The 24,364-nt window shown below is 36.3% G+C and overlaps 1 protein-coding gene across 1 annotated transcript; it reads left to right on the forward strand.

Moving 5' to 3' along the window:
* The first annotated feature begins 1,840 nt into the window (after positions 1-1,840).
* Positions 1,841-22,613, forward strand: LOC127859626 (uncharacterized). The gene is made up of 3 exons (XM_052397130.1): positions 1,841-2,440; positions 21,620-21,700; positions 22,309-22,613. Exons 1-3 carry the CDS (start codon positions 1,841-1,843, stop codon positions 22,468-22,470), a joined length of 843 nt encoding a protein of 280 aa, XP_052253090.1. The 3' UTR covers positions 22,471-22,613.
* Positions 22,614-24,364: the final 1,751 nt, after the last annotated feature.

The following is a 24,364-nucleotide window of genomic DNA, read 5'->3' on the forward strand; positions in this document are numbered from 1 at the left end:
AGTTGATGTACATCACCCTCTTATCCTCATATACAATCATAATTTGATTCAATTAAATTGGCACAAGCAGCTCTGAGATATTGCTCCGGACGACATCACGGAATACGTCAAAACCATATGCTTCCGACTACGGAGGTGAATAATAAATTTAACAAAACACACAATAATATTGCAGCGTGAAGCAATTACGAAATATGAGTTGCATGACGTTTTCACATGCTATGACGAGGATGTTGTGAGAAATTTATGGGAAATTAATGGATGCAGCAACGTGGTAAACACAATTGTATAATTCAATAGTATGTGTTACTCTGTTAGCAAAACAACGAAAACACCAGCTCAAAAATGATTGACAAGTAAATGATCACAATGGGCTTTTATGGATTGTTAAATTAAAGGTAAGACAATTGGATTATGAGTTTAAACATGAACGTAATTAATTGTTTACAGTAAGCTCTAAATTTGGAGATAGTTTACTTTAAATTGTACATACGTGATTAAAAAATAACTTCACTTAATTCTTTCAAATTATATATCAGTTATCTAACTTGTAAGCAAACTTTGCGTTTTATTTCGGAACTGTTGAAATTATGATATCATCCATAATGTTAGCAAACAATTAAACATGTATGAATGCTATATTCTAAATAAAGGCCGTTTCATTTGGAGAATATACGACCAAATAAAGACTTGAATAATCCGCATACAATTTTATGTTAGCTTGTGTTATAGATTGTCATTTATGAAAACAGAAAAAGAAGAGGTCATGGGATATACCTTTGTTGTACATTGAAGAGGTCATGGGATATACCTTTGTTGTACATTTGGCACTCGCCTTAAGACAGCCCACCGGATGGTTGCAATTATTTCATAAATTCGACACCAAATATCCTTTGTTTCAGTTGTCTCAAATTTCGTTCACGATTGCCCTATGTGTCAGGTTATCAAATCAATCATTGCCCTATGTGTCAGGTTATCAAATCAATCATTGCCCTATGTGTCAGGTTATCAAATCAATCATTGCCCTATGTGTCAGGTTATCAAATCAATCATTGAGTAAACGCCAAAAGCTGTTCATTCGCGTGAATGGAAGCAAAACCTTTACGAATGTCTTCAATATTTAGCGCGCATTCACATGGAGCAAAAGTTTAATACTATTATTCCTTAAAAAAATCTATGCTGACGGAAAACCAATGACTGTGTTTTGTTGTATTTACCTTTAAAATGTATATACACCATTTGGTGTTAACATATAACCTTAATGACAAAACTCAACCATTGTTGTTTATCAGTACTTGCGATTCCTTCGTAAAATGGATGTATTAAAAAATAGTAAAATAGTAATTTAATAAAGCTTCAACTGCCTTTCATTATTTTTTGTTTTTGTAACTAATGTGAAAGGAGAAACGCAATACGTGTAATGTCGAAAAGAAGCATTTATCAAGCCTAACATTATTTTACCTGTGCCGATGATGCCGCACATCAATTGCTTTCTTTTTGTTAATATTTGCCCTTTATGTCACCTTTCAGCACACAATTAAAAATAAACAGTTACCACTTCGAACTGGATTAAAGCGGTTTATTTTTAATGGTTGAACCCTATCGAGTTAATCGAAGCATAACAGCTTAACATTAAAGCGATCGGTTACACTAATGTTAATATACTAGTATTATTTACGGTTCAGAGATGTGCATACATACTTGAACTAAGTAAGTGGTATTTTATAATGAGGATAACATATATCTACGTAGAAAACAAGTATAAGCGTGAGTTGATATAAGAATTAAAGTGAGTCGATATAAAAGTGAGTTGATATAAATGTAAATGAGTTAAATCATAATGGCGATTACAGAACAAGAAGGAGAAAATTATACATTGAAAGGAAATAAAGGATTGTTTCAAAGGGAAGTAAAGGATATACAGAGCCTTAATTTTTGGCGGGCTTTCTTTGCAGAATTTATTGGAACATTTATTGCATGTTTCTACACGATCTCTTACGGACGTCACAATCCGGCCGTTGAGCAGCCAACGGATCTATTTGTGTTGGCCGTGGGAACAGCCTTCATCATCGCAGCGCTCATAAACACGCTAGCTAACGTGAGCGGTGGCCATATTAACCCTGCCTTGTCCATTGGTTTTCTTGCCGCCGGCCAAATCACTGTATTGCGGTTTATTTTCTACGTGTTATCTCAATGTAGTGCAAGCGTTGCAGCAGTTTTGGTTTTAAAGACGCTTACGCCGCTAGAAAAGCATGGAGACATTGGCTTAATTCTTCCAGGAAATGACGTCACATCCGTTCAAGCGTTGATTGTCGAGTTTCTGATTACTTTCACATTGCTCTTTGGAACGTTTGCCTTTATTGACGAAAACAGAACGGATGGTACTTCACCGGCGCCATTGTTCGTCGGTTTTATAGTAGCAGCCAATATCCTATGCGCGGTACGTTTTTTATACTCATTAAGAAATAATGAAACTCAGCAAACAATATTTTGAGAAAAATTCTTGTTGAAATCCTATTGTCTTTTATTCAATGCAAGTGACCTTTTGTCCATACAATACAAGACATAACATTCACAACAACATTTAACACACAACATATTGCATGATTATAGACGGATTCACTGTAACGGAACGGTTATCGGGGTTTAAACATGTTAAACGCATGCTTAACCTGACACTCAACCCATAATTATTCACAAAAGACACGAGTGTGTATATACACATTAACCACAGAGCATCACCGTTCAAATTAGTAATGAATAAAGGACGATATAACTTCGTTTGGATTTATTTTCAATTTAAAAACAAACTGGTTCAATATTTATAAATAAAACATACCGTATGTATACAAGCATTTATTAAGACAATAAATCGACTGTACAATTCCTAAATAAACAATATAGCACCCAAATAACTATAAAAAACGATATGAAATTAAGAACAAATATTGATTATAAATAAAAAATAATTTATATTTAATTAAATAACATTATTTTCACCAGAGTTAAGGTAGTATCGAGACTAAACACCATGAGTTTCATTTTTTAACGAAATAATACAATATAAATTAGCGGCACTGTTTCTTGAGCAAGGTATGATATAAATTAAATTGGAAACTAATAATACATGCTATGAACTTCGAAACTCTACATACGCGAAATACAAGAATCAGTAGGTAACAATATACCAAATATTATCTTTAAAAATGATTCAGTACAAAAGTGACACGCAGAAGCGAAAATAATGCCTCGGTCACACTGTCACGAATCAGAGCTACGAATGAGCTACGATTCAATCGGCTACGAATGACTACGAAATTGTCAAAATTCGTAGGCTGCTACGATTTCAGTACGGAGCACAACGATGTGAGTACGGATTCCGACGAATCTACCATCAAAATATTGGAAAACGAACAAGGAAAGGTACGGACTGCTACTGATCGACGCGATTTAGTACGGAGCGCCACGAATCGAAACGATTAAACTACGAATCCGCTACGGTCTGGTACGATTAAGTACGATGCTACGCGAATCAGTGCGATCTAACGACGGATCCGCTACGGTTTAGTACGGGTAAGTACGAACTAGAACAGTCCTCTACGAAGCAGTGGGAATTGCGACGGACTGGTACGGACAGGTAGAAACGAACTACGATTGAACATTGTGCCCACAGCCTCTTGTATTGTCATACACAAAATGCCTCCAAAAAAGAGAACATGCAAGCGGCAGACAGGAGATAGTAAAAAATCGCTCGTCCTTCTCAAGACCTCGTCGTGAGAATGGCTTCATGAGCCATATCCTCATGGCAAATGCATCATCTGCAATTGTATAGTATCTATTGGACTGTCGTCACCTGAAGGAGTTGTTGCTTCCGGCATGCCAATCAACCCACTTTCGATTGCCAACTTGAGGTCGCTTTGATTCCAGATTTGTTCGTCGGAACATCCTCCTTGCGATCCAATATTTACCCATATGAATGAGCCACCGTTCTTGGGACATTGTATGGCTACATGCTTTCCATCTAGAGCTCCAATGGCGTGTGGACATTGCCATTCAGCCGCGAACTGATCGGCTATGGCCTTCCACTCCTCAGGCTCAGTAGGAGTCTGGATAACATCACCAGCATATGCTGAAACTATGGCATCACAAACGTCCCGTACAATACTACATATTGTATTGTGTGCATCACGAAACCCATACATCAATGTACGGTAACTGTCCCCGGTGGCCAAGAACCTTGAGGTAATTGCCAACTTCAAATCTGGATTGATGGACTGTTTGAACCAGGTGTGGTTCTTCGTGATCCTGGGACCAACTACCTGTAATAGCTCGTGGAACATATCAGGCCCGGTTCTGGTGAAGTTTCTAAAAGCCGCCGGATCTTCAGCCATCAGTTCGGTCATCAAAGTCTCGTATTGGCCGAGAGCGGGTCGTCTTAAAAGCCAGTCTCTTATCCACCACCTCCTTTTTCTTCTCTGACCTGATAAAGCATGTAATTATGGATGTTCAAATAAAGACCATACTTAGGAAAGTATGATTAATTTTGTATTTTATTATGTCGGCTATTAATTTAACAATTATTAAATCGCGTAAAAGTAAGAGAAAGATTCAGAAGGCATATGGGACAGACAATTACCTGCAAATAAAACAAAATGTATTACTAGTAAGTTCATAGTCTAGTATTTTTAAAAGATGTAATGTTTAGCACAAAGCTATACTAGTTATACGATATTGAATCATTATTAACTCTGTGCATATCTTCAAGCAGCTCGACTACGGCCTCTGCATTTTGTGCCATATCAATATCCAAGTGTAACAAATTTATCGCAAACGCAATTTGCTTGCAGTTCATGATTGTGAAAATAACAAATGCAAGTACGGTTGCTTTAATTTCAATGATGTTTTTAAGAAGCAATCTATTGTAGTGGACCGTATATGTCCGCACTGTTTCTTGCTGAAATGTAGTACATCGTACAAGATCGTGCAAATTCCTGCCTATCCGTAGTACAACGTACTAAAACCGTGGCTTTCCGTAGTATATCCGTGGAATAATCGTAGCTAATAGGTAGCTTAATCGTACCGCTCCGTAGTTCTTCGTATCAATCCGTAGAAGTCCTTGAAAATCTTTGGGCCTACGAAAAGGTACGGACGACTACGGTGTCGTTACGAACTAGTACGGATCAGTACGGTTTAGTACGGACTGCTACGGATACGCTACGGTCGATAAATTCGTAGCAATTTTTTTAACATGTTCAAAATCTGTCAAGAGTTGCTACAGACATCCAAAAACAACTACGACTGATCACGGATCAAGTATGGAGAGCAACGGTCCAGTAAGAATAGCTACGAACTGTGCCGAAAAGTATTCGTAGCTCGTTCGTAGCTCTGATTCGTGACAGTGTGACCGAGGCATAAAGTAAACATGCTTTACATACAGACCACAATAGCCATACCTCGTCTTAATGGGCATTCTAAGCTGAACTGATTTAAACAACAACAACAACAACAACAACAACATTTATTTCAGCAAATAAAGCTTATACAAGCTCTTAGCCTACACATATACATTTTATATTTATCCCATCATCAGATGTGCATTGTCGAAATAAACCACTGTGGAATATATTTTCCTTTATTTCGGCAATGCTGAAATATAGCTGTCACGCGCGGCGGAGGATGGTCATATTACTCGAAATCAACTAGAAAGTAATCATTTTTAGTCAAATCGAATCAGATTCAACAAAACAAACAATTTGATACCAAGATGTAATATATTTAATAGACAAAATGCAACACAAAAAGCAAAAAAAACAACATTATTTACTAATATTAAGTGCGCGTACTCATGACGTCATTATTAACATGTCAAACGACAAAAGTCATATTCTTTCCCGCTAATGCTGCAGTTGTTAGTGTTTTTATTTTCATTATTTCTTTAAAATCGGGGACGTAAAGGTATGATACACAGAAAAACAGGTTAGTTACTGATCTTTTTGTAATATATTAGGCTCGGCACGAATAAAATGATAGAACAATGTTTGCTTAAAATAACATTGGGATTTTCCGTGTAGTTCTATTATCCTATTCTATTTTTCAAGAAATAATTTACGACTAAGACAAATAAGACAATCGATGGGATAAATCGAATACTAGGTCGGTGCCGAATAAAGCGAAGTTTATTTCGCTCGGCCCGAAAACCTGAACCACTCGCCAAGGCTCGTGGTTCAGATTTTCTAAGCCTTGCAAAAAAAACTTCGCTTTATTCGGCACCGACCTAGTATTCTATATATATAAGTAATACAAGTCATGGCAGATGTGGATTAAGTGTTAAATTGAACATATGGTGTTAGTGCGAAAAATATATAATATATTCGTTTCAAAAAAATATATTCAACATTGACAACAATTTAATGTTAAGAAGTACAGTATTCATTCACTAAAAATTAAGTTAGTATCCAGCAATAAGTTATAGAAATAATTAAAAACCAAATTATTTCAATATGAGGATTATGGTTATAGTTATTTATAAAAAATAACAATTTCTGAAAGTTGTTATAATATCATAAATTATTAAAAGCTTAGCCAAAAAAATCAAAATGAAACAACAAGTTGAGTGGAAACAAATTAGCATTGATTATAATGCTATTCAAATTTATAAGGAATGAGAAATTGAATTTGAGTTAAGGTATGTTGTGCATGAAATGAAAGATGGAATAATGTTTAGGGTTGTTACGTTCTTAAAGACTAGTTACGTATCTAGCAATCGTTAAAACCAATCGAAACTCAACTTTACCTTGAAAATAACGCCATTGGCAATTGATGTATCCATTTTTTGTAAGTTTCAATGCGTCCACATGCACAACTGGTACTAAACAGTGCTAATTATTGTGAAAACAGTTATATTATTGTTAGTCTGTGTACAACAGCAATTGACGGTTCAAGAAATCGCAAAATATTCCATGAGTAATCTCCACACTCCGACCAACCAGAGGGAAACGGTTGATACTCTGTGAAACCGCTTCCGGCTGGCCATATGATAGGCGTTATCCGATTAGAAACAAGTAAGTAATAAGGAAGATGTACCTGTTTGAACACTCAATTTTTCAATCTAAGCGAGGCATCGGCGGCCATGTTTTCTCAATTCTGACCACGTGATTCCCCCCATTGTATCTAGTAGGCGTCGTAAATTTGAAGCTTCGTATATAAATTTTGCTAGACTAATAAGTATAGTTTTATTTTCACTGGACATCAGACTTTGAAACTTTGAAATTGTTGGTCATCTGCAGTACTGTGACTTTAAAAGTTTTCTTCTTAGGTGCGTATATATGGGGCAAACTAGTAAGAAATGGTACTCAGTTTCTACAGTATTCATATAACATAATTTGCACTAACGGTTTTCTTTTTCAATATTATTGTATCGCCCCCTTTCTATTTCTAGGTTATGCGATGATAAACGGAATCTGCTTAGGGCAATTTTCTATTTTGGTTCATTAATTTTGTCTAAATAACTTTCTAACGATAAACTTTGTTTGAATAAACAGTACGTAGAGAGACGGGTAGAGCTGTTAATATCAGCGTGCCATGTTTGAGTATAAGTGTCTAATATTCGTTGTTTGCATTGTATAAATTGAGATTCGGTTATGTTTTGGTTTATCCATAATTCGGACATGCCGATGCTGTCGAGAATGGATTTAACATGGTATGCCCAGTTTTGATTGTTGTTTGTATGTCCATTGCCCGTATCGTGTTTTAGCATATTGTATGTGATTTTGATCAAGCTACTCTCATTTGATGATAGTAGTTTAAACCAGTATTTAATGATGATTATTTTTCGTATTTCATTAAAGGTAAATGGTATTCTTCCTAATTCTCCATACAACGCGCTAAGGTTGGTTGATTTATTTACACACAGTAATTTCCTTAAACATTTCGTGTGTACGGCTTCAATATCTTTTGCCTGTGTAGTACCCCATATTTCAGACGAGTAATTCAAAATTGATGCTACTTAGACATCAAAGAGTCGGTGCATTGATTTTGACGCATGGTCTGCTATGCATTTTTGCGTTCTGTTAAAGTTACCGTTTTTAAATAAGTATACCCTCAGATATTTAAAGGAAGTAACGACTTCTAGTTTTTCGCCATACAGAAAGATATCGATGTTTGTGTAATGTGTTCCTTTTTCGAAGATTAGCCGTTTACCGTTACAATCAATTACCTTGTCCGGATTTTTGCGTATTACTGGGAAATGTTTATTTGTATTTTCTGTATCTAATTCTTTAAAACAGTCATGGTACTTATCGTACTCTAGTATATCTGATAAGTTACCTGTTCGGGAGTTGAGGTCACCCGTTATGCATGTTTATCCGAGCTGCCAATATTTATCAACCCCTTTCTCAATTTCATCAAACAAATCAAAATCTTGGTCAATTAAAACTTTCGAATTGACAGGTGGGATGTAAGTATGACACAGATACATATCCGACTCTACAGAAAACAAATATTGTTTTTATTTTAGCCACACTATTCCATATTGATTAGTTTCTACAATGGATATATTATCTGATAACTCATTTTTATAATAAATTGAAAGTCCACCGCTAAAGCGACCTTTGTTTGTACCAGAACGTTTATTACCGTAAACATGGTAGCTAATATACCCATTAATGTCAGTGTTAATCGGTTGCTTTTTGTTTAGCCAAGTTTCAGAAAGTAATATTAGATCATCTTTTTTAACGTATTCTTGAAAGTAAACATCATTTATTTTTCTGGCAAGTCCATTCACGTTCCACGCTAAAACACTTAATTTCCCTTCCTTGTCCTAGTAACCTCCTTAAACTGACTGCTTCCATTTTCGCGTGATAAAAGTTTTGCACCGGCCCATTTCACTTGTTTACCGGCGCTCTTTTCACGGTTGAATAGAGCGTTCTTTTCCCGCCTCTGCTGCGGCACTGCTTTGGTTTGCTGAATTCCGATTCCCAGCCCGGTGGTTTTGAGGTCATTTGTTTTGGTGATAGCCGTCGTCCGTACCAATTCTCGTTGTTGGTAGTAGTGGAATTTGGTCACTATCGGTCTGCATTTTCCGTTACTGGGGTTTACCAAGTCTGTGAACTCTGTCTAATGTTATATTCTCCACTATTCGAAGCTTTTCTGAAATGATGAGTTCACAGTCCCATCACTATTTTCATTTAACACTTCGGGGCAACCATAGAACAATAGATTTTCTCTCATGCTTCTTGCTTCTAGGTCGTTCGTTTTTTGCTCGTTTTTATCTGCTTGCAATTTAATGTTTTGTATCTTTTCTTCGAGTTCTTTATGATGTTTATTCATGTTTTTAATCTCTGTGTCGGTAGAATTGATTTTCTGCTTGGTGTTTTCCAATTCATTATTCATAAATTGAGAAGCTGATTCAATTTCTTTTGTTCGAGCTTCGGTGGATTTCACGTTTTGTTCCAGCCCTTCTTCTTTTATGTTTAACTTATTCAGAAACTTTTCAATTTCGTCCATTTTTGCTACGGATAGCTTTATGCTTTTAATGTCTTCTATTAAAGATTTTGCCCACTGAGGTGTTTGATATTGGTTTTCTGTAGGTGTTTGTGGCGTAACCGGATATTGTGGTGTTCTTTGATAGCCAGGGTAAGTATAGTTCTGTGGCGTCATGAATTGCAGATATGGCGGGTAATATTGCCCTCCATACGCAGCTTGTGTTGGCGGCCCGACACCAGTCAGCTGTGCAGTCAGCTGTGCAGTGGCTGATGCTTCCGGCGACTGGTTTGGCATTATCACGCACTTTTCTGGCTGGTCGTTTGTATAATTAGGTGAGGCGTCGTCCTTGGTACGTTTCCGCCCCCTTTCGTTTTTTTACTCTGTTTTGACATGTGATGTGTATGCTACCAAACTTATATCATCTAATCCAAATCGACTGCACTAAATAATTTCCATTCCTCTGTCCAAAATTCGTTACTTGCACTCGCGCTTAAAAGCCACTTTATCCCATATTTGTGAGAGCTTAAAAACATGTCCACCTCTGCCGATTACCTGTAACAATCCAAAGATATGCCATGTTAAAAAAAAATCAAGAACTCGACACAAATCAAAATCGACCTTCTTTCGACCGTTTTATAGTCGTTTCAGCGCATGTTTAAAATACGCTCTTTTTTAACATTTTTCAGAGATTTAAGTCTGAACACATATTCTTACCCGGTAACTATACCCAAAAAATAAAGGCAGAAAAACAGTCTAAGGTGTGAAACATGCCTTATAGTAAAATATCATGATTTGAGACATCCTACACCAATCTCTACGCAGAGTTGTCGTTCCTTGCTCTCACATAAATCTCTGCCGTCACAAGAAAATCCTAATAGATTTGGTAGGGTTCTATGTTTTTGGGTAAAGTAGTATATTATGAAAAAGTTATATAATTTACGTTTAAATTTTGAAACTAGTGTATACATTTAGATCCGTGATAAAAAATAAATTACATAAAGAAAAAAAGTAAAAATAACAACGTTAAAATTATTTTACCACATGGCTTGTCTATCATCACGTGGTTGGTTATGACGGCAGAGATTTGATCCATCTATGCTAGTTACAATCGAAGCTCTGCGCAGAGGTTGACCCTACACTACTTGATAATTTAGTATAATTTAACCGTTATCAATCAATATAGTGCATGTATTGCTCAATTGGTCGTGATCGGCTCCTGAAAGTACTATTTATTAGTGCTCCGGGTTCTCTTAAGTATACTATAATGTGCCCCGGGTAAGGAAAATAGGTTTAAAGACTCACGGGCATACATCGGGTACTTTTAATTATATGTTCTGTTCCCGGGTAGTTTACTTAAAACTACCCGGGCTACTCGAGTACCTATGCCGAAAACGACCAATTGAGCGGCACTGTGTGTTATTTTACACGAAATACCTCAATCTTCAACCTCCGTGCAGAGATTTGACGGGAACCAGCATAGCTGAATCAAATCCATGCCTTCATTACCAACCACGTGATGATAGCCTAGCCACGTGGTGCAATAGTTTTACTATTGTTTTTTTTAATTTAGGTAATTATCTTTTTTATTATGAACAATATTGCACAATCTCCACGCAGAGTTGTTGTTCCTTGCTCTCACATACAATCTCCACCCAGGCCTGTATGACAATATACAAATAACTGAAACCATCAACATGACAGAAAGCCATGTACATATCAAATGGTTGAAAATTAAAAAGCAAAGTGTTTACGCAAATGCGTTAAGTCCAGTTTGCAAAGAATGAGGCTAATATTTCCTCCGACTTAATTACATTGTACAATGCATTTGTTGTCAGTCATTAATATTTTGGAAGAAAAATCCTACAAAATGAATTATTTACGGTTTTTATTCTCTTTAAACATGTATTCTTATTCGTATTATGGTGTATGTCATGGCAAATATACACAAATTTGTTTGAAATAAATATGTTTAAACCAAGCATTAAAAAACAAAAGAACTTCATTTTATATTTTAACGCACGCAGCAGTCCATTCAATGTGTGAAATGTAAATGCTGAACAAACACCCAAAACCTTACATAATACGAATTACCAACTATCACAACCAGAGGAATTCTTAACACGCAAGTGAGTCTTTAAATAATGCAACAAAAAATGACATACTGACGATTTCCTTCCAGACAGATACTAGTAGGATGAGAAAAGAGCTTAGTTGCACTTATGAATTTTTGGCGCGTTGTGATGCGTAATCGTAGTAAACTTTTGGAGACAAACACGGAATAAATCATGCAGATTTGTTAAATTGAATGGATGGGTGAACTGTTTTTATTTTGCAACGCAAAACTCGGTACAACGACTTATAGAATCATTGATTTATACACTTCAATGAACGTGTGATAAAATATATTAAGCGCGATTAAAAAATTCCGAAATGGAGTATACTTAATTTAAGTAACATCTTGTATAACAAAAAGGCTTGTAAGAGGTGATGTAATTAAACGACTGTGTGTAAGCACAATTGTTGTGTGTTGTGCCTCATTCAGCATAATCTACCAAAAACCACTTATAAAAAATATTTTTAAGAAAGAAATGGTGATAACACTCAGGTGTAAAACGAGATTTGTGTGACCTTGACCTTGCCAATATGGACATAGGTCTTGAATGTTCCTCGCTGAATGATATAATCCTAACAATGTAGTGCATATTTATTGACATTTGGTACATTGGACCTCATTGTACGACCTTGAACCTAGAAAACTGAATCTTACCCATGGTACACAGCCTGATAAAGGAGAGCCAAGTTAAAAGGTTATTACAGAATATATTGATGCATAGTGAAGTAATGGCTCAATTATGAATAAGTCATCAAATATAATATCTTTGACCGCAATGTGTGACCTTTTCCTTAACTTAAGGGTTTTATGTCTTGCATTTGTTTAGCCCCAGATGATAGAGAATAGCTGTGGTATGTCTCATGGCTGTGGCTCTTTGCCCCAGATGGTAGAGAATAGCTGTGGTATGTCTCATGGCTGTGGCTCTTCACCCCCAGATGGTAGAGAATAGCTGTGGTATGTCTCATGGTTGTGGCTCTTAGCCCCAGATGATAGAGAATAGCTGTGGTATGTCTCATGGCTGTGGCTCTTAGCCCCAGATGATAGAGAATAGCTGTGGTATGTCTCATGGCTGTGGCTCATATATTATTGTAGATACAGCTCAAAATAGAAAAAAACTATTTAAAAGGGTATTGTCAAGTCAAAAAGGGCCATAACTCGATTGTTGACAAAAAGATTCACAATATGCTTTGCATCATCCTCTTATCCATATATACAATCATTTAAGGTTTTAGTGAAATATGCCTACACAGTTCCAAGATGTGGCTTCAGACACAAAAGTGCGCGTATTTTCAAGTAAAAAAGGTTGCGACTTTAGTTGATGTACATCACCCTCTTATCCTCATATACAATCATAATTTGATTCAATTAAATTGGCACAAGCAGCTCTGAGATATTGCTCCGGACGACATCACGGAATACGTCAAAACCATATGCTTCCGACTACGGAGGTGAATAATAAATTTAACAAAACACACAATAATATTGCAGCGTGAAGCAATTACGAAATATGAGTTGCATGACGTTTTCACATGCTATGACGAGGATTTTGTGAGAAATTTATGGGAAATTAATGGATGCAGCAACGTGGTAAACACAATTGTATAATTCAATAGTATGTGTTACTCTGTTAGCAAAACAACGAAAACACCAGCTCAAAAATGATTGACAAGTAAATGATCACAATGGGCTTTTATGGATTGTTAAATTAAAGGTAAGACAATTGGATTATGAGTTTAAACATGAACGTAATTAATTGTTTACAGTAAGCTCTAAATTTGGAGATAGTTAACTTTAAATTGTACATACGTGATTAAAAAATAACTTCACTTAATTCTTTCAAATTATATATCAGTTATCTAACTTGTAAGCAAACTTTGCGTTTTATTTCGGAACTGTTGAAATTATGATATCATCCATAATGTTAGCAAACAATTAAACATGTATGAATGCTATATTCTAAATAAAGGCCGTTTCATTTGGAGAATATACGACCAAATAAAGACTTGAATAATCCGCATACAATTTTATGTTAGCTTGTGTTATAGATTGTCATTTATGAAAACAGAAAAAGAAGAGGTCATGGGATATACCTTTGTTGTACATTGAAGAGGTCATGGGATATACCTTTGTTGTACATTTGGCACTCGCCTTAAGACAGCCCACCGGATGGTTGCAATTATTTCATAAATTCGACACCAAATATCCTTTGTTTCAGTTGTCTCAAATTTCGTTCACGATTGCCCTATGTGTCAGGTTATCAAATCAATCATTGCCCTATGTGTCAGGTTATCAAATCAATCATTGCCCTATGTGTCAGGTTATCAAATCAATCATTGCCCTATGTGTCAGGTTATCAAATCAATCATTGAGTAAACGCCAAAAGCTGTTCATTCGCGTGAATGGAAGCAAAACCTTTACGAATGTCTTCAATATTTAGCGCGCATTCACATGGAGCAAAAGTTTAATACTATTATTCCTTAAAAAAATCTATGCTGACGGAAAACCAATGACTGTGTTTTGTTGTATTTACCTTTAAAATGTATATACACCATTTGGTGTTAACATATAACCTTAATGACAAAACTCAACCATTGTTGTTTATCAGTACTTGCGATTCCTTCGTAAAATGGATGTATTAAAAAATAGTAAAATAGTAATTTAATAAAGCTTCAACTGCCTTTCACTATTTTTTGTTTTTGTAACTAATGTGAAAGGAGAAACGCAATACGTGTAATGTCGAAAAGAAGCATTTATCAAGCCTAAAATTATTTTACCTGTGCCGATGATGCCGCACATCAATTGCTTTCTTTTTGTTAATATTTGCCCTTTATGTCACCTTTCAGCACACAATTAAAAATAAACAGTTACCACTTCGAACTGGATTAAAGCGGTTTATTTTTAATGGTTGAACCCTATTGAGTTAATCGAAGCATAACAGCTTAACATTAAAGCGATCGGTTACACTAATGTTAATATACTAGTATTATTTACGGTTCAGAGATGTGCATACATACTTGAACTAAGTAAGTGGTATTTTATAATGAGGATAACATATATCTACGTAGAAAACAAGTATAAGCGTGAGTTGATATAAGAATTAAAGTGAGTCGATATAAAAGTGAGTTGATATAAATGTAAATGAGTTAAATCATAATGGCGATTACAGAACAAGAAGGAGAAAATTATACATTGAAAGGAAATAAAGGATTGTTTCAAAGGGAAGTAAAGGATATACAGAGCCTTAATTTTTGGCGGGCTTTCTTTGCAGAATTTATTGGAACATTTATTGCATGTTTCTACACGATCTCTTACGGACGTCACAATCCGGCCGTTGAGCAGCCAACGGATCTATTTGTGTTGGCCGTGGGAACAGCCTTCATCATCGCAGCGCTCATAAACACGCTAGCTAACGTGAGCGGTGGCCATATTAACCCTGCCTTGTCCATTGGTTTTCTTGCCGCCGGCCAAATCACTGTATTGCGGTTTATTTTCTACGTGTTATCTCAATGTAGTGCAAGCGTTGCAGCAGTTTTGGTTTTAAAGACGCTTACGCCGCTAGAAAAGCATGGAGACATTGGCTTAATTCTTCCAGGAAATGACGTCACATCCGTTCAAGCGTTGATTGTCGAGTTTCTGATTACTTTCACATTGCTCTTTGGAACGTTTGCCTTTATTGACGAAAACAGAACGGATGGTACTTCACCGGCGCCATTGTTCGTCGGTTTTATAGTAGCAGCCAATATCCTATGCGCGGTACGTTTTTTATACTCATTAAGAAATAATGAAACTCAGCAAACAATATTTTGAGAAAAATTCTTGTTGAAATCCTATTGTCTTTTATTCAATGCAAGTGACCTTTTGTCCATACAATACAAGACATAACATTCACAACACCATTTAACACACAACATATTGCATGATTATAGACGGATTCACTGTAACGGAACGGTTATCGGGGTTTAAACATGTTAAACGCATGCTTAACCTGACACTCAACCCATAATTATTCACAAAAGACACGAGTGTGTATATACACATTAACCACAGAGCATCACCGTTCAAATTAGTAATGAATAAAGGACGATATAACTTCGTTTGGATTTATTTTCAATTTAAAAACAAACTGGTTCAATATTTATAAATAAAACATACCGTATGTATACAAGCATTTATTAAGACAATAAATCGACTGTACAATTCCTAAATAAACAATATAGCACCCAAATAACTATAAAAAACGATTGATGTATCCATTTTTTGTAAGTTTCAATGCGTCCACATGCACAACTGGTACTATACAGTGCTAATTATTGTGAAAACAGTTATATTATTGTTAGTCTGTGTACAACAGCAATTGACGGTTCAAGAAATCGCAAAATATTCCATGAGTAATCTCCACACTCCGACCAACCAGAGGGAAACGGTTGATACTCTGTGAAACCGCTTCCGGCTGGCCATATGATAGGCGTTATCCGATTAGAAACAAGTAAGTAATAAGGAAGATGTACCTGTTTGAACACTCAATTTTTCAATCTAAGCGAGGCATCGGCGGCCATGTTTTCTCAATTCTGACCACGTGATTCCCCCCATTGTATCTAGTAGGAGTCGTAAATTTGAAGCTTCGTATATAAATTTTGCTAGACTAATAAGTATAGTTTTATTTTCACTGGACATCAGACTTTGAAACTTTGAAATTGTTGGTCATCTGCAGTACTGTGACTTTAAAAGTTTTCTTCTTAGGTGCGTATATATGGGGCAAACTAGTAAGAAATGGTACTCAGTTTCTACAGTATTCATATAACATAATTTGCACTAACGGTTTTCTTTTTCAATATTATTGTATCGCCCCCTTTCTATTTCTAGGTTATGCGATGATAAACGGAATCTGCTTAGGGCAATTTTCTATTTTGGTTCATTAATTTTGTCTAAATAACTTTCTAACGATAAACTTTGTTTGAATAAACAGTACGTAGAGAGACGGGTAGAGCTGTTAATATCAGCGTGCCATGTTTGAGTATAAGTGTCTAATATTCGTTGTTTGCATTGTATAAATTGAGATTCGGTTATGTTTTGGTTTATCCATAATTCGGACATGCCGATGCTGTCGAGAATGGATTTAACATGGTATGCCCAGTTTTGATTGTTGTTTGTATGTCCATTGCCCGTATCGTGTTTTAGCATATTGTATGTGATTTTGATCAAGCTACTCTCATTTGATGATAGTAGTTTAAACCAGTATTTAATGATGATTATTTTTCGTATTTCATTAAAGGTAAATGGTATTCTTCCTAATTCTCCATACAACGCGCTAAGGTTGGTTGATTTATTTACACACAGTAATTTCCTTAAACATTTCGTGTGTACGGCTTCAATATCTTTTGCCTGTGTAGTACCCCATATTTCAGACGAGTAATTCAAAATTGATGCTACTTAGACATCAAAGAGTTTGAGTTTACTTTTTGGGCTGAATACATACATGTTGAGCACTGAGAAAAGTCGGTGCATTGATTTTGACGCATGGTCTGCTATGCATTTTTGCGTTCTATTAAAGTTACCGTTTTTAAATAAGTATACCCTCAGATATTTAAAGGAAGTAACGACTTCTAGTTTTTCGCCATACAGAAAGATATCGATGTTTGTGTAATGTGTTCCTTTTTCGAAGATTAGCCGTTTACCGTTACAATCAATTACCTTGTCCGGATTTTTGCGTATTACTGGGAAATGTTTATTTGTATTTTCTGTATCTAATTCTTTAAAACAGTCATGGTACTTATCGTACTCTAGTATATCTGATAAGTTACCTGTTCGGGAGTTGAGGTCACCCGTTATGCATGTTTATCCGAGCCGCCAATATTTATCAACCCCTTTCTCAATTTCATCAAACAAATCAAAATCTTGGTCAATTAAAACTTTCGAATTGACAGGTGGGATGTAAGTATGACACAGATACATATCCGACTCTACAGAAAACAAATATTGTTTTTATTTTAGCCACACTATTCCATATTGATTAGTTTCTACAATGGATATATTATCTGATAACTCATTTTTATAATAAATTGAAAGTCCACCGCTAAAGCGACCTTTGTTTGTACCAGAACGTTTATTACCGTAAACATGGTAGCTAATATACCCATTAATGTCAGTGTTAATCGGTTGCTTTTTGTTTAGCCAAGTTTCAGAAAGTAATATTAGATCATATTTTTTAACGTATTCTTGAAAGTAAACATCATTTATTTTTCTGGCAAGTCCATTCACGTTCCACGCTAAAACACTTAATTTCCCTTCCTTGTCCTAGTAACCTCCTTAAACTGACTGCTTCCATTTTCGCGTGATAAAAGTTTTGCACCGGCCCATTTCACTTGTTTACCGGCGCTCTTTTCACGGTTGAATAGAGCGTTCTTTTCCCGCCTCTGCTGCGGCACTGCTTTGGTTTGCTGAATTCCGATTCCCAGCCCGGTGGTTTTGAGGTCATTTGTTTTGGTGATAGCCGTCGTCCGTACCAATTCTCGTTGTTGGTAGTAGTGGAATTTGGTCACTATCGGTCTGCATTTTCCGTTACTGGGGTTTACCAAGTCTGTGAACTCTGTCTAATGTTATATTCTCCACTATTCGAAGCTTTTCTGAAATGATGAGTTCACAGTCCCATCACTATTTTCATTTAACACTTCGGGGCAACCATAGAACAATAGATTTTCTCTCATGCTTCTTGCTTCTAGGTCGTTCGTTTTTTGCTCGTTTTCATCTGCTTGCAATTTAATGTTTTGTATCTTTTCTTCGAGTTCTTTATGATGTTTATTCATGTTTTTAATCTCTGTGTCGGTAGAATTGATTTTCTGCTTGGTGTTTTCCAATTCATTATTCATAAATTGAGAAGCTGATTCAATTTCTTTTGTTCGAGCTTCGGTGGATTTCACGTTTTGTTCCAGCCCTTCTTCTTTTATGTTTAACTTATTCAGAAACTTTTCAATTTCGTCCATTTTTGCTACGGATAGCTTTATGCTTTTAATGTCTTCTATTAAAGATTTTGCCCACTGAGGTGTTTGATATTGGTTTTCTGTAGGTGTTTGTGGCGTAACCGGATATTGTGGTGTTCTTTGATAGCCAGGGTAAGTATAGTTCTGTGGCGTCATGAATTGCAGATGTGGCGGGTAATATTGCCCTCCATACGCAGCTTGTGTTGGCGGCCCGACACCAGTCAGCTGTGCAGTCAGCTGTGCAGTGGCTGATGCTTCCGGCGACTGGTTTGGCATTATCACGCACTTTTCTGGCTGGTCGTTTGTATAATTAGGTGAGGCGTCGTCCTTGGTATGTTTCCGCCCCCTTTCGTTTTTTTACTCTGTTTTGACATGTGATGTGTATGCTACCAAACTTATATCATCTAATCCAAATCGACTGCACTAAATAATTTCCATTCCTCTGTCCAAAATTCGTTACTTGCACTCGCGCTTAAAAGCCACTTTATCCCATATTTGTGAGAGCTTAAAAACATGTCCACCTCTGCCGATTACCTGTAACAATCCAAAGATATGCCATGTTAAAAAAAAATCAAGAACTCGACACAAATCAAAATCGACCTTCTTTCGACCGTTTTATAGTCGTTTCAGCGCATGTTTAAAATACGCTCTTTTTTAACATTTTTCAGAGATTTAAGTCTGAACACATATTCTTACCCGGTAACTATACCCAAAAAATAAAGGCAGAAAAACAGTCTAAGGTGTGAAACATGCCTTATAGTAAAATATCATGATTTGAGACATCCTACACCAATCTCTACGCAGAGTTGTCGTTCCTTGCTCTCACATAAATCTCTGCCGTCACAAGAAAATCCTAATAGATTTGGTAGGGTTCTATGTTTTTGGGTAAAGTAGTATATTATGAAAAAGTTATATAATTTACGTTTAAATTTTGAAACTAGTGTATACATTTAGATCCGTGATAAAAAATAAATTACATAAAGAAAAAAAGTAAAAATAACAACGTTAAAATTATTTTACCACATGGCTTGTCTATCATCACGTGGTTGGTTATGCAGAGATTTGATCCATCTATGCTAGTTACAATCGAAGCTCTGCGCAGAGGTTGACCCTACACTACTTGATAATTTAGTATAATTTAACCGTTATCAATCAATATAGTGCATGTATTGCTCAATTGGTCGTGATCGGCTCCTGAAAGTACTATTTATTAGTGCTCCGGGTTCTCTTAAGTATACTATAATGTGCCCAGGGTAAGGAAAATAGGTTTAAAGACTCACGGGCATACATCGGGTACTTTTAATTATATGTTCTGTTCCCGGGTAGTTTACTTAAAACTACCCGGGCTACTCGAGTACCTATGCCGAAAACGACCAATTGAGCGGCACTGTGTGTTATTTTACACGAAATACCTCAATCTTCAACCTCCGTGCAGAGATTTGACGGGAACCAGCATAGCTGAATCAAATCCATGCCTTCATTACCAACCACGTGATGATAGCCTAGCCACGTGGTGCAATAGTTTTACTATTGTTTTTTTTAATTTAGGTAATTATCTTTTTTATTATGAACAATATTGCACAATCTCCACGCAGAGTTGTTGTTCCTTGCTCTCACATACAATCTCCACCCAGAGTTACCATTCCTTGCTCTCGCAGGATTTTATATTTTTCTTTTAGTATTATAGTATGAAAAGTAGTATCATTTTCTTATATTTTGAAAATAGTGTATACGTTTAGGTTCTTGATTAAAAAGAAAGTATCTTATTTAAATAAAAATAAAAATAACAACGGTAAAATTAGTGTGCTACGTGGCTAAGCTATCATCACGTGGTTAGTTATGAAGGCAGGGATTTTATCTGGTTTCAGTCAAATCTCTGCGCGGAGGTTGGACAAACCAAACTTGAAAGAGGTGATCAACCACGGAACAAGGCCCTATGAAAGAGCGAAGTTCATGTTATTTAAATGTGATGTTGATATTTTTAAACATTAGATGACGAAATATGATTATTTTAACTTAAAACTAAAAAAACACGTCCCTTCTGCACATGATGCAGGTTAAACATTCAAATTCTGTGAGAAGGCCCCTTTCAGGTATTTTTGAGTTACAGTTTGATATGCAATGACTACTCAAAATTATGCCAAGATAAAACATAAGAGCTATCATAAATTTTGCTTAATTACGAGACATGTGTCTGCCACCTGTCAGTAATGACGCTAAGTTCAGTAAGTTGAAAGTTTTAATTGTCACCATGCAACGGATTATAAATGCTAAAACACGATGTCAAGCAATCTTATTAAGACAAAATCATCTGTCTGATTTAATGGGTGACATTTTTTTCCATGAACCGATTCGAGTAAGTTGGCTTTTTGTGCATGAGATCGATCTGTTTGTTGTTGTTTTTTCCTTATTTGTTATAGCTCATTAACTTTACCATATTTTAGGAACAGGTTCGTTTTTAAGTTTGTTTTCTTTGTAAAAAAGATCTTTAAGATGCGTAAGCTAGCTACAAAGATCTTTATCCATCTACCTACATAAATACCGAACATAAGGTGTTCAATACATATTTAAGTACCAGAAATAGAAAAAAAACATACACACTTCTAAATGCATGTTCTTTGTGTGTGTGTGTTAAAAATTCTTATTCATCAATTAGTGTCAATAGATGTATTAAATTGAATTAGTGTAAAACTATAAACTAAAATTTTGTCAATACAGCCAATATTCTGTAATATGAATAACACCGATTTTTACCAACTAATGGGCGGAGTCTAATTTTTGCAGTTCAGCACGCCATCACTCGCTTATTCGTCTCTAAGAAATGATTATTATGGGCAGAACTGTTAAAAGTATGGTGTTTCTGTATTATAATGTTTGAGATTAACAATCCAATTTGAATTGGTTTAGCCATACATACTTTGCAATGTCCTGTCCATGTATTGTGAGCATTTGTAAAACATTGTTAATGTGAAAATATTGCCCTTACCGTACTAGGTATTAAACTTGTAGCATATACTTGTATTAGCCCAACAATTATTTTTTGAAGGGGCGTATTTCGGGCGGCTGCATGAATCCGGCAAGGAACTTTGGTCCAGCAATCGTAACTGGGAAGATGGGTCAACAGTGGGTAAGTGTGGATGGATGGTTGGATGGATGGATGGATGGATGGATGGGGAGGGTGTGTGGATGGATGGGGTCGATAGATGGGCTGGGTGGATAGATGGATGGATGGGGTGGGTGGATGGATGGGGTGGATGGATGGATGGGGTGGGTGGATGGATGGGGTGGGTGGATGGATGGGGTGGATGGATGAATGGGGTGGGTTGGTGGATGGATGGATGAATGGGGTGGGTTGGTGGATGGATGGATGGATGGATGGATGGATGGATGGATGGATGGATGGATGGATGGATGGATGGATGGATGGATGGATGGATGGATGGATGGATGGATGGATGGATGGATGGATGGATGGATGGATGGATGGATGGATGGAAGGAGGGGCGCATGGTGGAAATGAGGTACAAGCAAAGGATATAAGTGAGATTCGGATGCATTCATGGATTGGAGTACCGCAAGAGGGAGTGACAGATTGGGGAATGGATGGAATAATGGACGAACGTAAGGGAAGAGATTTAGACGATTGGAGACATAATGAATCTGCATATAGAATGCGTGTGTGTACGCTTAATATAAAGTAGAATTATTTTTGTTTTATGAAACAACTATTTGCAGATCTACTGGACTGGAGATCTACTGGGTGCAGTAGCGGGAACACTTACGTATACTCAGGTGTTCTCAGCGAAAGCCATCAAGGGAAACTCGTTTGCATTGTGTCGAAGACCTACTGTTCGCGAACGAGCAGAGACAAACACTGAGTTGGAGAAAATGATCTGACGAGATTGAATGTAAAGTTGTGATCCACTTCAAACTCAAATCCTTTTCACGAAGCATCTGTTTATGGAATGCGAGTCTCAATATCTGTCTGTTATCAATGAACGTTGAAACACTTATTTTTGATATTATTATTATTATTATTATTATTATTATTATTAAACCGGATTTATATAGCGCCCTTTTCATACATGAGTGCACGTTCAAGGGCGCTTTACATACGAACATTTTACGTATCGCAGATACGAATACATTTTGCAACACTGTTTCAAAATAAATCGATCAAAACTACTCAATTATATTATAAAACTACTCTATTATACTATAAGTACTACGAAAAAACATGCACAGTAACCCTATATTAGAAAGATAAACAAGACACTATAAAACTACCCTATGTGTATAGCTATAAGACAATTAATGAAACAATAAGATCTATAACTTAAACAATAAGTACTTCGTAAAACAACAAAAAACATGCACAGTAACCATAGATTCGAAAGATCGGCAAGACAAACCAGAGACAAAACAGAGACAGAGACAGGGGTAACGTCAGAATACCATTATCACGAGTCCACAAACCCCAAAAGGAATAATTATGCTTCCTTTAAAAGGGTAATTTCAAGTTCATGCTGATTGAGACAAGGGTAACGTCAGGATACCATTTCCACGAGTCCACAAACCCCCAAAGGAATAATTATGCTTCCTTTAAAAGGGTTAATTAAAGTGCATGATGATTGAGATTTTATATAATGAATTGAATAAACCACTGCTTATATTGCATAAGATTGGAGGAAGAGGTGAGTTTTCAGTGCCTTTTTGAATGAATTCAGTGTTAGAGGACCTCGAATGTTTGATGGAAGTGAGTTCCAGAGTTTGGGAGCAGTGTACATAAAACTTCGCTCCCCGTATGATACGGATTTAATCTTCGTTGGAATCACTAATGAAGTCGCTTCGTTCTTTGATCTTAAATTTCGCCTTGGTTCGTAGACTTCAAGTAGTTTTTTCAGATATACAGGCGATTGTCCATTTAAGGCTTTGAACGCATTGGTAAGTATTTTGAAGTGGATTCTTTTTTCTACTGGGAGACGTAAGTATTTTGAAGTGGATTCTTTTTACTACTGGGAGCCAGTGTAATTCTTTTAGGATCGGTGTTATGTGAATAAAGCGGGATGTTCTTGTGATAACACGCGCCGCAGTGTTGTGAACATTTTGTAGTTAGTTGATAGCTGATGTTTGTGTTCCATACAGCAGTGCATTGCAATAGTCTAGCCGAGAAGTGACAAGTGAATTGACCAAGGATTTTGTGGCATTTGGTGTAAGATATTGCCTGATGTGACCTATTTGCCTAATCTGACCGAAACATGATCTACTTATAGCATTAATATTGTGTTCCATGTTCATTCTTGAATCAAACCAAGCACCGAGATTTCGAACGTATTGCGATGGTTTAATTGTCGAGTCCCCTACTTTAATAGTTAACCCATCTACGTACTTGGCGTTGTTTTGACTTGAAAATACTATGACCTCGTATTTGTCGGTGTAAAGTTTGAGCATATTTGTATTCATCCACGAGATGATATCGTGGAGACACTTTTCAACTCGATTTAGTGTTTCGTCTTGGGTTGCTCCATCGGTGGGTTCAAAGGAAAGGTAGAGCTGCGAGTCATCGGCGTAGAAGTGATGCCCGAGTCCATTTATATTTAATTATTTATATTTTGTTATAAGTAAAATACAATTTATTAGATTATATTGTGCATATATGACTAGTCAGTGTTTTCAGATGAATTAGCATACGATATATTAATGTACACGCATGATTCCCTGTCACAGTTAAGGCCCGCTTGATATTCATTATTCAAACGTGCGCTTTACGTGGAGTGATTGCATGTTGTTA

Source organism: Dreissena polymorpha, chromosome 15 (genome assembly GCF_020536995.1).
Source record: "Dreissena polymorpha isolate Duluth1 chromosome 15, UMN_Dpol_1.0, whole genome shotgun sequence".
Classification (NCBI taxonomy): domain Eukaryota; kingdom Metazoa; phylum Mollusca; class Bivalvia; order Myida; family Dreissenidae; genus Dreissena; species Dreissena polymorpha.